At 37.4% G+C, this 15894-nt stretch overlaps 1 protein-coding gene across 10 annotated transcripts in view; it reads right to left on the bottom strand.

The window, feature by feature from the left end:
* NAV3 (neuron navigator 3) overlaps window positions 1–15894 on the bottom strand; it is a 355345-nt gene that overhangs the window by 31070 nt on the left and 308381 nt on the right. For 9 of the 10 annotated variants that reach the window (XM_072772862.1, XM_072772864.1, XM_072772868.1 and 6 more), the window contains 5 exons: window positions 8833–8954; window positions 7835–7855; window positions 6977–7149; window positions 5194–5347; window positions 3629–3803 (listed from right to left, as the gene is read on the bottom strand). In XM_072772862.1, coding sequence (XP_072628963.1) covers window positions 3629–3803; window positions 5194–5347; window positions 6977–7149; window positions 7835–7855; window positions 8833–8954 — 645 coding nt within the window. The remainder of the gene's footprint in view (window positions 1–3628; window positions 3804–5193; window positions 5348–6976; window positions 7150–7834; window positions 7856–8832; window positions 8955–15894) is intronic. The other variant, XM_072772863.1, reaches the window with a different exon arrangement.

Here is a 15894-nt window from a genome sequence, read left to right as displayed (position 1 = left end):
TTAGTCATAAATGTTCATAAATATTCAAAGATATTTATTAAACCTAAATGATACCAGGAACTGTGCTGGGCATTGGGAAAGAATACCAAGGTGAGAAGCAAAACAAGTTTCTTGCTCTTTTGGAGTGTACATTCTCAACAGGGTAATTTCAGAATGTGTTAAGTGCCAGAACTAATGGGGGTGAAGCAGTGAAACAGAGTAAGCAAAGGAAGGCTGCTTTACATGGCTAGGTCGTCCTGGAAGGCATCCTTGAGGAGGTGCTCTTTAGAGATAAGACCGGCAAGTAAAGACCTAGGGAAAGAGGTCCAGAAAACAAGAACAAATGCAAAAGCCTTGATGAAAGAGCTAGGTGTGTTCAAGGCTCAGATGAAAGCTCTGGGGGGTAGGAGTGTGGAGATCAAGCTGAGGGGGTGGGAGGAGAGTAGCAGGAAATGATATTGAGGTGGGTAAGGGCCAGGTCAAGAGCGGCCCAGTCCTCCATTGCAAGGCATTTAAGGTGATTTCTGATCTACTTCTTTGCTCAAATTTGTTCTGGAACATGTTATTCATTTCATGTTACGCTTAGTTTTAAAAACTGTGCTTAAAATATGGAATTTCTTCTGACAGCAGTGAAGTAAATGTCACCATTAACGAACGAACAACCGTCCTTGGTTTCTCACATGTGGTTATTTACAGTAGAATGAATATAGTAGGGAAAAGGTCAGGCACTGGATTCCTACAGACCTGGGTTCAGATATTAGTTCTGTCCCCTACTAGTCACATGATCTGGAACAAATTATTATTGTCTCTTTCCTAAGTCTTGGTTTCCTCATCTGTAAAATGGCCTCAAACAGCACCCACGTCATAGGGTTGCTGAGACCATCAGAGATCATGCCTTTACAGCATTTTATCCTCAGTGTTTAACAAGGTCAGCGGTTCTAACCATTATTCCTTTCTCCATGTGTTTATTATGACTCTTTTCTCTTTGCAGGTCAGCGGTTCTAACCATTATTCCTTTCTCCATGTGTTTATTATGACTCCTTTCTCCATGTGTTTATTATGACTCTTTTCTCTTTGGTGGGGAGGAGCACATCATGACTCACTCTGTCTCCCCTTCTTCCCAACATATTGATAAGAGGGATCACCTGTGAAATAACTCCACGAAAAAAAGGGAAAAATAGCAAATTTGAGGTAAGGGCTTTCTGTGGGTTGGTTTTGTTTTGTTTTTTTGTTTTATGGAAAATATGTTATGGTCCTCTGTCAATACTCTGAAGGAAGAATAAAAAGATCTGCCATTCTGATTATAATCAAGTGAAAGTCTCACATACACACACAAAATGAAGGTTTTTCAAGCTTCTGCCTTTACTGGATGTATAGAAATACAGAACTAAACATTTGTCAATTATTCACTCTCCTGCCTACTGCTCTCCTTTTTTTTTTTTTTTTTTTTTTGCTCTCCTTTTTTTAAAAAAAAAAAAATCATGGACCCTAGAAAGTGTTTTTGCTAAAAAGCTCCAATGTAAAGGTGCTTCTGATTTTTAATTTTAAAGCCACTAAACAAGAGGGAAGGCAGTGAAAACAGTATCCTAGTCATGTGACTTAATTTTTTGTTAGTTCAGATATAATTATCACTAATGATAAATAATTAATGAAATAAATATTAAACTGAAAATAAATAATTAAATGGGTAATTAAAAAGTACATTTTTGAAGCACCTCCAAAAAATCTGCCCCAAATTCTGAATCACAGACATCCGTATTTTCAGTCTGATGAACACCGACATTGTCTATTTCATTTATTTAGCTTATACTTATCTTTCTGAGTTTTAGTCTTTCCTGGACATGAATTTCAGTTTCATTTTTATTTGGCTTCTATTTCTAGCATACGATTCTTTTTTTTAAAGATTTTTATTTATTTATTCATGAGAGACAGAGAGAGAGAGAGAGAGAGAGAGAGAGGCAGAGACACAGGCAGAGGGAGAAGCAGGCTCCATGCAGGGAGCCCCACGTGGGACTCCACCCCAGGTCTCCAGGATCACGCCCTGGGCCGAAGGCAGCACTAAACTGCTGAGCCACCCGGGCTGCCCCTTGGCTTCTATTTCTAAACTATCTTCAGCACTAACTATGCCTCTTTTAAACCTTATTACATATCCATGAGATGAAACAAGATCATATAACAAGCAGTGAAATCCTGCCATTAAGCCACCCCGTAAGGCACAAGCCCATGTCTCTTCTTAGGAGTCAAGCCAGGATAAGACAGTCACTGACGGCCTTTGGCTGTGGACCCTCACTCACTTCTCCATCAGGTTCATCACCAACAAGCCAACATATAGCATATTGCTCAGGGCTCCCGGAATCTATACATTTGAAGTCTTCGTTTTTTCTTTTTGAGCATCTTTTGAAGAATTTACATGATAACACATTACAGACAGTTTACACATCCAAGTTACTATCACAGCCTCAATGTTCTATTTTACCAAATGATTTATCATTTTGTTTAATTGTGACATCTCTCTGTTTCTTCCTGGCTACTAATGTTTGTTTTACTTGATACTTATTCTCAGAAATCATTCCCTTTCCCAAGTACCTGCCAAATGTCATATACAGTGTGTTTCTGAATTTCAGGGAGTTCCTACTTGTCTTTTAGTTCCCACTTGTCTTTTCTAAGAAGAAAGCAAGTTATACATTTGAGCCATTCATTTTACACTATGAAGGGCAGATATAACAGTAGAATTGTCAATATTCTCACTTTTTAGAAAAGATGTGATTAAAAATGTCATCAAATTCAGCATGCTGTGTCTCTGTGTCACTTCCTCTTCTATATTTTTGTGTAATTTAAGACAAGCCGGAAAGAGCTATATAGTTGTATAATGGCATCAAAAGTTACCCAGGAACATGTATATCATTGGTTTCCAAGCGTCATCTGGTGGCTGTGCTCTGCAATTACTACAGATCTTCGCGTAAATCTCTCCTAAACTAAATCTTAACCACCTAAAATGATTCACTGCCACAGGAGCATTTACACTTGATAACTGAATAGTTTGTCACATACTAAGACAACATTATGTCAGATGATTCTATTTGCAGTGAAGTAAAACCATCATTAGTTGAACAGTAACAGAATCCAGTGAGTTCTTTTCGTTTGTTTGTTGAACACTTAATAAAACTGTGCCCTGGGTGATGTAGTGGCTTTATGTTCTCTCTAGGCAACATCATGCAAGATCATCTGGTCAAATTCACCAATAGATCCTGATACACTCATAAATGGGCTTTGTACACTGAAAACACTCTAAAATTGCATGCGATTACTAGTATTATACTCATAAGTACTGATGATCACCCCTGAGGATATTATTTTTTTTTATTGTATTTGTCATCATTCTGGAAGAAACTTCTCAAGCACGTCATTTTTTCACATGACACGAAAACCATATTCTCCTAAGTCTTTCACTCTTTCACGGAGAATGCTCTTTAGACGTTGTAACAAAGTAGAATAAATTTTTTAAAAAAGAAGAATGGGGCTATTTCTGAGAATTAAGAGTGCTAACATTTTTACGAGGGTAAGGTGAGAACAGGGGTGGGTGGGCTTCTGCAAATCCCAGCCCCTTCCCCTCCCACTAAGTCACAGGCAGGTGTGTGCACAGAATTACCTGAGGTAACAGACTCTGTGATGTTCAGATTGTTTAGAGAAAGTCCTAACGACTGCCGTGAAGATGAGGAGGATGTGCTACTTGAGGACTCTGATGGTGGGCGAGCAGGCTTAGCTGTGTTACCAGTTTCTGCTTTCAACCGGTCATTTTCTGCCTTCAGCATTTCAATTTCATTCTGTTGTGAGGATAGAAAACATGAAAAAAAAAATCCAGCTAGTTTGAGTGAGAAAATGGCACCAACTCTTTTATCACAGCTGATTATTTGGTTTATTTAATTAAGCATGTGGTGGTATGTTTAATAAACAAATATAAATTATGAAAACAGGACTTTCTCTACAGAAGGAAAACCAACCTATTCTCTTTCTAACATTCATATATTTATATATCCACAAATACAGAGGCACTAACCATTAGAATTTTTTAAAAGTATTTTTAAAATATACCATATATTTGAGGAGTCTTCCAGGACTTGATCCCATTTGAATCAAGAATAATAATGTTTAGAGAGTTTATAAAAATTTCTCGTTTTATTTTTTTAAAAGATTTTATTTATTTATTCAAGAAAGATAGAGAGAGAAGCAGAGACACAGGCAGAAGGAGAAGCAGGCTCCATGCAGGGAGCCCAACATGGGACTCGATCCCGGGTCTCCAGGATCAGGCCCTCAGCCGAAGGCAAGGGCTAAACTGCTGAGCCACCCGGGCTGCCCAAATTTCTCGTTTTAAATGTACTGTTAACATCTCACAGGTAAATAACACCATCTGTAATATTCGGAACTCACAGAGAGTTGAAAACCAGAGTAAAACAGAAACAATAGGAGTCAGGTGATTTAAAATTACTTCAAAATCCCAACTAACATCTGAAAAAGTTTCTGTTCCTTCATACTGGGGCATTAGGCTCATAAACGCAACCAAAACCTTTGGATGAACATACACAGTGGCAGAGAAATCTGCTCAACAGTGAGCTTTCATTTTTTCCGTCATCTGTGGTAGCAGGCGATTACCAGTTTACAATAATAAAATGAAAACTTAGGCTGAGCACAGACTGGTTCTGAAATTAGCCTTCAGATGCTTCCCCGAAATACAAAAGCCTTACTTGTACAGATGGCATTCTACATCACTTTTACTTCCATATTTAGAAAGCTTGTGTTAAATTCCTGTAGTTTCCTCATTGCTTCCCCCTCTCCCCCCCACTCTTCCCAGTAGAAAACAGGTAAGGGCAACTGAAAGTCAGATTTCAAAAGAGCGGAGAACAGCCAACACCAAGGTAAATCATGGAAAAGTGAAGATGGGAGGCTTGTAGTAGTTGCTCGACAAACTCCGCTCTCAAGTGAATCCAGTCACTAGGACAAGGGTCTTGAACGGCCCTTGAGTGCAACTGGCCAGTCTCGGTTTGACAAAGCACTCCAGTTGGTATGAAGAAATGAGGTGCAAAGATTGAATAAACTAAACTGTTTGTTTCCACAGTGGGCACAAAAGGGAGATTTGTTTTTAGAATAACCAAGAGTGAAAAGAGATAGCATTTTTAATGTCTCTCGTTGGCCCCTGGAAGGTGTTTCGCTACTGACCTGCATCCGGTTCATGGCTTCCCGGATCTGGTCAAGATGATGAGCAGAGCTGAGGGCCTCCAGTCGAATATCTGTTAATTTTAATTCCTTTTCTCTGAGCTCACTCTTCAGCTGCAGAATGATCTCGGCCTCAGCCTCTGTGCATTCACAGATCCTGAAGAAGGAAACAAACACAAAATCAGTCCTGGGGGGTAGGGGTGGGGGGAGCCAGAGGATCAGGAAAAGCAATGATTCTTTTAAGGCTGAACTGCAACATTATCCAGCAGCTAGCTACAGAGGTTCTTTGCTGCTGGCAAAACCTAAAGAGAAGGATAAAGAGTTTTACAAACGGTAACACATTCACAGGTTCAAAACTGAAAGCAGTAGCTTTTTTCTTTAATCCTTTCTTCCTATTTTTCTGAAGTTTAAAAACAATGATTACTGAATACCAAGTACTCTTCAAAATATCCTTGTTGTTGATATTCGGGGGGCTGCATAGCATTACACTCTCTCATTCTACCATTTTTTAAGAGACTTACATCTCTATTTGCGACTTATGAAATATTCTTTTTTAAAGCAGTTATGATGTTCTTAAAACATTGATCTCTCTTTTTTTTTTTTGAAAAACTGTGCAAAGAATGACATTATTTGCCACGACACTGTCTTCAAGTTACCATGAAAAATCCAATATAAATATTGTAGAAAGTAAATCAGAGAGATTAGTTTTGGACATTTAAATAATGGATGAGTGTTACATAATCCTCCTGGTAGGCTCAGCTGATTTAGGAGATCAAAAAGCTAATGAAGCTAAATGACAGGTTTCAACCCATGGAAGCAGGCTCGTCGAGGGCTAATTGAAGGTCATATACTTTACTTCCTTATTATTTTGTGGTTATTGTCATATTGTGGGCAGTTTTGCAGGAAACATGGTGCAAGAACCTGTTTTATATTAACTAATAGCTTTCCCATTTGAAATGTGATGACTACGTCACTGGTTACAAAATGATAGTGCTACGTTCCTCCTCCCTATATACATGTGAAATTATCTGGGACACACAAGCATCTTAAATGGTCCCATCAGTGGTTCTGTCCTACACGAGTCCTACATTAGTCGCCGTCGTGGGCATACAAGGACATTTGATTTAAATAATATATAAAGCAGAGGGCCACTGTGTCACAGTGCATGTTCTGCATTCTAAAGGTCTCGTTCATTCTTGTCACATCGAATGGTCAGCTCCTATAAAAATGCTATGCCAGACTGTCTAAGGGAATTAAAGACAAATGGATTACAGCTAGGTTTTAGGAAAACAAGCTGGACCCCAAAACCAGAAAGACAGAGGTGTTTTTTATCACTGAAATGCATGCGAGCGATTTTAGAAAGAGCAAAAGCAAACACTGCTTAGGTTAGGACCTGGATCTTGGCAAGTTTCATGCATCACACGCCGTTTTACCGGGATCTATGCTTGTAGATCACAGGGCCATTTTGCCGTTTCTTTGGTGGCCAGACAAGGGGTGACCTGCATTGAACGCACAGTGAGACAGATACATGGACAAGTGCAAGTGAAAAGAAAACTAGACTCAGAAAAGTGGAGAATGAGATCACAAAAGCACTCAGATTCTAAAATGGGAAAAGTGAAGGAGAAACCAAAGCTTTCCACAGTTCTAGGGAGATCTGAAAGCGACGGGCACAGGTGCTGTTGCCACCGTGAGAGCACAACCCGGCTGCATTTAGAAGACAAACATGGGCCCGGCCCCAAGTTGTTTTATAAGAAGACTTGAGCATCCTGCAGACCGAGGGACTTACGCTGAGGCCGACTGTGAGGGCTTCATGGATGTGGAGCCGCAGTCACCCGCACCATGGGGCACTTTAGGGGACGCTGGCAGGGAGGAGTCAGTAAGCTCTTCAATGTCCGAATGTGAGGAAGGAGGCTTGGTGGACTTTTTCTTCCCAAAGGCTTGCTTGAATGAGCTTCTCAGCTGAAAAGAGGACAGAAATTACCTGTCTTGTCTTTTTGCAGTTGGAGAATTTTGCTTTGGGGCGTTAGTTTGCAGGTGCCATCCTAGCCACTGCCTGGGGTCAGTATGTACAAGCAGAGTATTAACAGCTGCAGCGCGGTATCTCTAAGAAAAAAATGATACCGCGTTTGGGGTTTTGTTTTATTCCTATATTAATCCAGCGCAGCGCAAACACGGAAGGCTTTTAAATAGTGCAGGGTCAAGGGCACGGCTGTCAGAGCACTCATTTAAAACTAAGTACCTTGAAGGGATCTCCACTCCCAATGCTTCTCTCTTCAAGGCAATTTGTTTTAAATGGCCACTTTAGCGCTACAGTCAAGTCATGTCCCGCTGACAGTATAAACTTAAAAAGCAAAATGAAATCAAATTCACCTAACACTTCATTAATTGTGATTTTCTATTCAAATTTTCAGTTCCCGTACCATTCAAAACCAGAATCGGTCTCCCCTACAGCTCTATTCAGAAAGTGGTTTTTACCTCTTCTCTTTAAAATTTGAGATTAAAATGAAAAGACACAAAGAAAAGACATACAAGGTAATCTGTTTTTAAAAGGTATAAAAAGCCTACTGCCAAAATGAATAGCATTCATGCCAAGGTAGGGTATTTTTTATAGATGCATGCCAAACTGCCCACGGTTCATATTCACCTCACTTCCTCTAGAGTTCACCTTGCAGAAACATGAAAGAGTGTGGAATTACAAATCAAGGGAATGAAGGCTGATCAGTATTGTAAAATATTACCTGTATAAACATTTTTTTAAGACAAAAAGATATTTCTTTCATTCTTTATAGTAGGCACTCCAGTAAAATCCTCTGATAGTTAGGTTTTGGATTTCATCAACAGCTGTCCTTATTTAAAAATCTACCTTTGTTCCATGGTATTAAAAGAAATCCGTTACTGCATGGTTATGGTTTCTAAACATTTTGCTGTGATAGCATCTTCCCCTCAGTTTTTTAGCAACTGCTTTGTGTTATCATAAATTACATCCTAGTAAATGTAAAGCACTGCTCTGTTAAAGTGCATTTATGTAGCTCTGCAATATCCCCTTGTAAAAAAAACAGAAAGCAGACACTAATAATGTAGTTGATTTCTTATGAGGTGAAGCTTTATTCACACTATGCCCCGTTGAAGTGGGTGGGGGGAGACTTTCAAGGTTTCTTCTTTCCTTTTTTTTCATGATTCATTTCTTCTCTTCCTCCATCCCCATCAGTACTGCCACCACCCCCACCCCACCCCCATCTTTTCTTTCCTTATCTCCATAGTAAACCCCTGCTCTCTCAGGGCTTATGAACAGATGTCATCTTATTTCTCCTACAACAACTTTATAAAGTCAGTATTAATTATCCTATTTTTGTAGATGAGAAAAGGTGGGCCCCTTCAAAAGGTGAGGCAGCCTGCCTCAGGTCCAACTAGTAAGTGGCAGAGCTGGGATTCAAACCCAAACCTAGTCCTGGTGAAAATATACGCTCCTCAGCACCATGCTGCCCTAATTTTGGTGATGAGGACAGTGTTCCAGGGGCCAGTCACTTGAATGAGACTCTTTGTAAACTGATACGGATTTCTAAAGCTCAAGGGTTGGGGGAAAACCACCTGACTCATGGTGCAAGAATAAGCTTCAGCATGAGATGAATGACCATGGCTTACCCAGTTTTTCTTTTTCTTTTTCTTGGAGTCAGCATCATTACCACTACCAATGCTGGAATGGCTTGTGGCACTGTTGATACTAGAAACACTCTCAGAAGAATGCTGTCTTCTGATGCGGAGATCTAGCAACAGATAGAGAGCATCACATTAGCTCCTAAAGACCTTCCCTGTGAACACATATGACTTCTAGGCTTTCTGAGAGGAAGTCCGCTAATAAAAGTCAACATGGCTTTGTACTGATGATTTCAGTGCAGTTTTGGTTTTATAAGTTTAATAAAGTACAACCTCATTTGCTTTAATTAACTGGGTTATCGGCATTAAGATTCACTGGGTATCTCATATAGGTCTGTAGCACTGGTGGTTTAATGAGTTCTGAGTTTTATCCAAAAATGAAATCCTATGCTAGTGATTTCTACTGAATACCTGGATCAAACAGATATTCCAAAGTGATTTATTCCAAATGATTACTTCCAGGGAGTAAATGGAAACTCATAAAAGCATGAGAACTAATTGTGTCTTTTTAATATTAGTGCTTTGAATAAAGCTGCCAAAGCCAAATATATTAATTTTCCATTTCATAGAATCATACCATGATAGAGCCAAAACAAACCTTGGAAGTCACTTAAGCCATTCAGTTCACAGATGATGAAATTTAAGTGCAAAAAAGTAACTTGGCCAAGGTCAAAGAGCCAGTGAGTGGAAGGTGCTCAAGAGAGAAAAAAAGGAAAAAGTTGGGGATCCCTAGGTGGCTCAGTGGTTTAGAACCTGCCTCTGGCCCAGGGTGTGATCCTGGAGTCCCAGGATAGAGTCCCACATTGGGCTCCCTGTATGGAGCCTGCTCCCTCTGCCTGTGTCTGCCTCTCTCTCTGTCTCTCATGAATAAATAAATAAAATCTTAAAAAAATAAATAAAAAAAAAGGAAATAGTTTAAAAAAAGAGAGAGAGAAACTGCATTTACTGCATGTGTAAACTAAACAGAAAACATATTTAAGGCAGTGCAATTCTTCTATCATAATCCTGCCCATGACTTGGAACAGTAATGACAATAATAATAATAATACCACATAATAGTAAAGCTAGCTTTTACTATGTGTTTACTCTGCCCTGGGATTATCTAATTTCATTCCTTTTTTCCCTTTTAAAGATCTTATTTATTTGAGAGAGAGAAAGAGGGAGCATGAGTGGGAGGGGAGGGGCTGACAAAGAGGAAGAAGTGGACTCCCTGCTGAGCAGGGAGCCTGATGAGTAGATGAGTAGGGTTTGATCCCAGGACCCTGATATCATGACCTGAGCGGAAGGCAGGTACTTCCACTGAGCCACCCGGGCACCCCTTATCTAATTTCATTCTTAAAGCCAAGTGTTGACATAAGTTTGGTTACAGAGTAATTTTATCAGTAATTTTATCTACATAGCTGTAACACAGTAGAGCCAATCTGAGACCTAGGCAGATTCTAACGTCTATTGTGCTAATTGCCATGTGATATGGGCTTGCCATGCTTCTAAAAAGCATGTACTGCTTCTCTAGTCACACAAGATAACTTGAAAAAAAAAACATTTGATATTTAATCACGTTTTGAAGATATCCATTTACTCTATACAATCAGCTTATAAGATTTATTTATAGTTGTTGAAATTAAAATTTTATCTACTTAGTGTGAACTGATATTCAGTGTTAGTGGAGACTAAGAAATTATAAAATTGTTTTGGTTTGTTTTAAGATTTTATTCATTTATTCATGAGAAAGAGGTAGAGACAATAGGCAGAGGGAGAAGCAGGCTCCCTATGGGGAGCCTGATATGGGCCTTGATCCTACAGACGCTCAACCACTGAGCCACCCAGGTGTCCCAGATTTTTAAGGTCAAATCTGCCTTAAAGCCAAATTTATTACTATATTTAATTGGCATCAATGAAAATTTGCTAAGCAAAAAAATCTCAGTGGAACTTCTAAGATGTCAGAAATTACCATATAGCTTTCAAAAAGTTTCCATAGAAACAATAGTATAAAATCAAAGCCTTCCAGTTGATTGATTTATTTAACATTATAACACCCCATGACAAGGAAACTATAACCATTACTTTCAAAACATATAATAAATGAGTACATGTGTGGGTATATAATATATGTGTATGTATCTCTATCTTTATAGTCATATAGGTACATATCAGTAAGTACCTTAATTTTTCCATTAAGATAATAGTATGCTGACAAATTTTAGAGGAGGGAAAAAAACTACTTTTCAGAATTTGTAGATTTTGGCCTCTTAAAAGAACTTTAAAAAGTAATGATGAGAATATTTACTGTAGTTATATGCCTAAAATATTACCAACATAAAAACTTGAACAAAGGCATTTATTTATGTGTGCTATTTCGATTACACAGTAAAGAGCATAGTATCCCTTAATCTATGAATATGGAAGTTATATGACTAAAGAAAAGAAGAATATGTTGATATTTATTTGTGTTTTAAATTTCTGCTGCAGTTGGCTATAAGCTTTTGTGATCAAGATATATTTATTTTCCTAGTAGTGGACTTTGACAGATAAAGCAATTATACTAAGTGTTAAAGTACTCCAGAGTTTTTATACATCCAGAATTAATAAGTTGTATTTGACTTTGATTAACTCTCAAAACTTAAGAGGATGGGTAATTCTTATAATTGAAAGTCAAAAGTTGTCCTTGGAGGTATTATTTACCTTCAGTTATGATGGGATTTACCAACAAAGATTAGCAAAGGAATGGTTTCAATAATATCATGGAATGAAAGGAATGCATTTTATTCTTCTCTATTCCTTTCTAGTGCTTGTATTTGATTCAGTACATGTGGCATCACAGAGCTTACTAAAGAATGGTTGATCAAATGGATAACAATATGAGTGAATGGAGAAGCTTTCTCTAAAAGTCTGTATTTCAGTTAGGTGTTTGTTCATCCATTCATTTCCTCTTCCTACCCTTCATACCACTACGGCCCCCCATTCAAGCTATCACTATCACTTACTTGCTCTACAGCAAGAATAGCGGTCCAACTTACTCACTTTCAAACCATCCAATAGATAGTAGCTAGGGAATTCTTTTTAAAAGGAAAACATCATTACTCCCTTAAGACTTTTCAATAGATTCCCATTTTAATAAGAAGGAAAACATTTCAACTCTTAAACAGGGCCTAAAAGTCCCTCAGTAATCTGGTCAGTATTTATCTCTCTAACCTCATTCTACTTGTTTTACGTTTCCTCATTGTAACGGTTTCATAAGGAATTAGTCTATTTTCTATCTCAAGATTCTTCTGGAATATTCCTCTCTCAATATTTACCATATGAGTTGATAACTATTCCTTGATCTCACGTTAAATGTTGCTATCTGGGAAAGGCCTTTCCTGACTCTTAACCTCTAGTAGGTTCCCTGGTACCCTTGCTTTCTATGGCACCTATTCTTGTCCATTTTAGAACTTATGACTATTTTGGCATACATATTCAGCTATGCCAATGATCACAACAATTGTTTATTTTCTGCTCTCCCACAAGACTAAAAGTTTAATGGAAACAAAGATTATATCTGTTTGGTTTACCATTGTATACCTACAACCTTGTATGATATGTGGTAATCAATAAGCACTTATGCGTAATATTATTCATATTATTCATTCAACGTAACTAAGTTTGCTTAACATTCCTAAAAATGTATTCATTGTTGATAGAAATTTACTATGTGTTTTGCTGAACTGTTTGGTACATCTCAAGGAAAACCTATTCTATGTTTATACGCAAAGGTAGTGAGTTAAAAAACAATAGTACATTTTGAAAAGTAAGAGTAAAATTTTCCATTACTTTACTTTTCATATATAGTTGTATACATGTATCTGTATATAAAGTTATACAGAGATGTTTACATCTCTGTGGCAGTGGGCTGCGAGCCCTTGAGTAGAGGACTTTTTTTTAAATCTTTGTTATTCAAGATCTAGTAGAGTGGCTAGTATATACCAGGTATTCAAATAACATTTGTGCATGAGTAAATAAATTCATTATATTATAGATTGCTATTATTTATCAGGCTTTGTAGTAAATGTGATGCACAAATAGAAAATAAAGTTACATTAATTAATTATGTGATTTTTTGTCATAGTTTGATCTGTCTAAAGAAGTGCTGCCTCACTCCAAAAATATATTATAAGATTATATGTTACGATTTACCTAACATAAATATGTAAAAGTCTCAAAAACCAAATCTCAATGAAATCTCAGATTATAAGCTTATAGCTCATATAATCACTTTAATAACCCATGAAAAGATAGACTGTTATCTTTATTTTCTCCATGTGATGTCAATGGTTAATATAGTAAGAAACAGTTTGTGTTCACTGAATTTCATATTGTTTTAATATTACAAAAACCTAATCTAAATATCCCATATACACTTATAATTATTTGTCTTTACTAGTTTTAAATCTTGTAAAAATATTTTTAATCTTTATTGACCAATTTGAATATTAATTGTTATCATTTTACTCATTTTATGCACTCCTCCCACATTTCTGAGTAGAGGAATTCCTTTTTTCAACTCCACTAGATATATTAGGCTACCTGTTGCCTAAGATAAAAGGAATCCTTCCAGAGAGTTTTACTTCAGTGACTTGTACTGTGTTAAAGAAAAGATTAAGCCTTTTAAATTCCCTTCTGGACCTATTTACGACATGAAGATTTAGAACATAAGCTGCTTTGTTATAGCTCTAAGATAAGCTTTAAATATGCAGTAATTTTCCATGTGGCATATAAATCAACTCCCCCACATGGAAAGTTGCTAAATTCTTAACAGAAGTAGCCCCTAGAAAACCAGTTTTTCCTTCAATTTAAGTATATCTCACTTTGTATAATTTTTTTCCTAAGATTTTAAATTCAAGTATTTAAAAAATATTTTATTTTTTTATTTTTAAAGAAGATTTTATTTATTTATTCATGACAGAGCGAGAGGCAGAGACATAGGCAGAGGGTGAAGCAGGCTCCATGCAGGAAGCCCCATGCGGGACTTGATCCCCAGACCCTGGGATCACCACCTGAGCCAAAAGCAAACGCTCAACTGCTGAGCCACCCAGGCGTCCCCAAAAAATTATAAATTAAAATTCCAATAAGCCCCTTTTATGTTTAAGGTACCATCACAGCCACTTAGACTGAAAAAACGAAACACTCTACCATTGATCAGAAAGAGGTAGACCTTAAATAAATTAAGGCATTGAAGTATGATACAAACTTTGATAGAAGTACAGTTATTTCCAAAAAAAATATCACAAAGGAACTTTATCCAGTGTAAGGGTCAAGGAGGCATACTTAGGCCAACTCTTTTAAGGTCTCAGGAAGTTTTTACACTGAACAAACAAGGCAGAAAATTTTAAGTAGAAATAAACAGAACATACAAAGAACTTTTAGAGAATTGGAAGTTCAGGATACCTAAAATATACAATATAACAACAACAAAAAAAAGGCGCAAAGCCCAAGGCCTAGAGCAGTGTCTAGCTAATAATAGGCAATCAATAAATACCTGCTGAATGAACAAAGTTGGTGAAGAGAGATTAAGTCATGTTAAGAAGTTTATATTTCATCCTAAAAGCAATGAGATACTTGTAGATATATGCTGTTGATAATTGCTTTGGTTTCAGTGTGAAAAACGATATAAAATGATAGAAGATGAAAGGCAGGAAGGACGTAGGAATTTGTGGTCATAGTTCAGGGGAGCAATGAGAGATGGTGATAGCAGGGTCAGAGAAACAGGCCAGACCCAAGAGATATTTAATGGGTGGAATCAACAGAACTTGATGATTTAATGAATGAGTAGAGGACGATCTATGAATGACCTCTAGATTTATGGCTATATGGAAGGATGATGGTATCATTTACTGAGGCAAGAACACTGAAGGCATAGCAGCAGGTCTAACAGGGAAGATGACAAGTTCAAATTTGGAGATGTCGAATTGGGTGTGATATACAGACACCCAAAGATAACCAAATGGAGCTCTCTCTTGGGCACTAGACTTATAGATCTGTAACTCAACAGATGAGCCCAGCCTGGAGAGATCTATTACCAGTTACCAACACATAAAAGATAAGTATAGCTAGAGTATTAGATGAGCTTTATAGACTTTTGGGTAGGATGAAGAGAATCACAATGTACAAAATCGTAAAGGAAGAGAGCTGAGGACTGGGTTCTAAGAAACATCAATATTTAAGAAATGGATACAAATGAGTGAACCTGCAAAAGAAATTTTGAAAGAGATTTCAAAGGAACAGGAGAAAAACTAAGAACGTTAATGTCACAAACATTAGAAGAAATGAAATGTGTCAAGAAGGATGGAATGGACAGTCAGCATCAAATGCTACTTAGACTGTCAAATACAATAAGAATTTTACATGTTATATTGGATTTAGTGTCCTGTAAGTCATTATGAGTCGCGGAGAGAACAGTATTGGTTTGGTGGTAAGAGAACCCACACTCCAGTGGTCTGAAGTGTGACTGGCTGCTGGAGACATTAATAGATTCTATCAAATGGATTTCTCCTGGAATGGATTCACCTGTAGATGGAAAAATACATGACCGAGCATTCAGGATTTAGAAAAGTATTTTTCTAGCTGATGAAGAGCATCCTGAGTGCTGTTGAAAAGATTAGGATATGAAAAAGTAGAGCCCATGCAAAGGAAAATAAATGACAGGACATGAATACAAAGCATTTCTGCTGTGGGAAACTAAGGAGGGTGTGGTGACAAATAAGATTATTTTATTATTGTTTAGAACTGATGAGGCATAATGATAATTAAAAGCAGACTTTTAGTCTTTTTTTCTTCCTGTTTTTACATTTCTGTAGAAAAGTGTACCTTTTCACTGCCTCCATCCAGAACGAGCTGTTCCTCATACCTATTATTGATATTTTACCATATTGACTATTTGATTTTTGTTTTCAGACCTAGATTTTTATACTCCTTACAGGGTGTGTTTTGCTTGAAGTCAGACATGACTGTATTAAGAAACCTCCCCATCCCCACTTTCACTAAATAGAATGGAGAAAAATGTGTGTATGACTA

The sequence above is a fragment of the Canis lupus genome, chromosome 13, assembly GCF_048164855.1.
Source record: "Canis lupus baileyi chromosome 13, mCanLup2.hap1, whole genome shotgun sequence".
Classification (NCBI taxonomy): Eukaryota; Metazoa; Chordata; class Mammalia; order Carnivora; family Canidae; genus Canis; species Canis lupus.
This window is presented reverse-complemented; position numbering and strand designations above follow the sequence as displayed.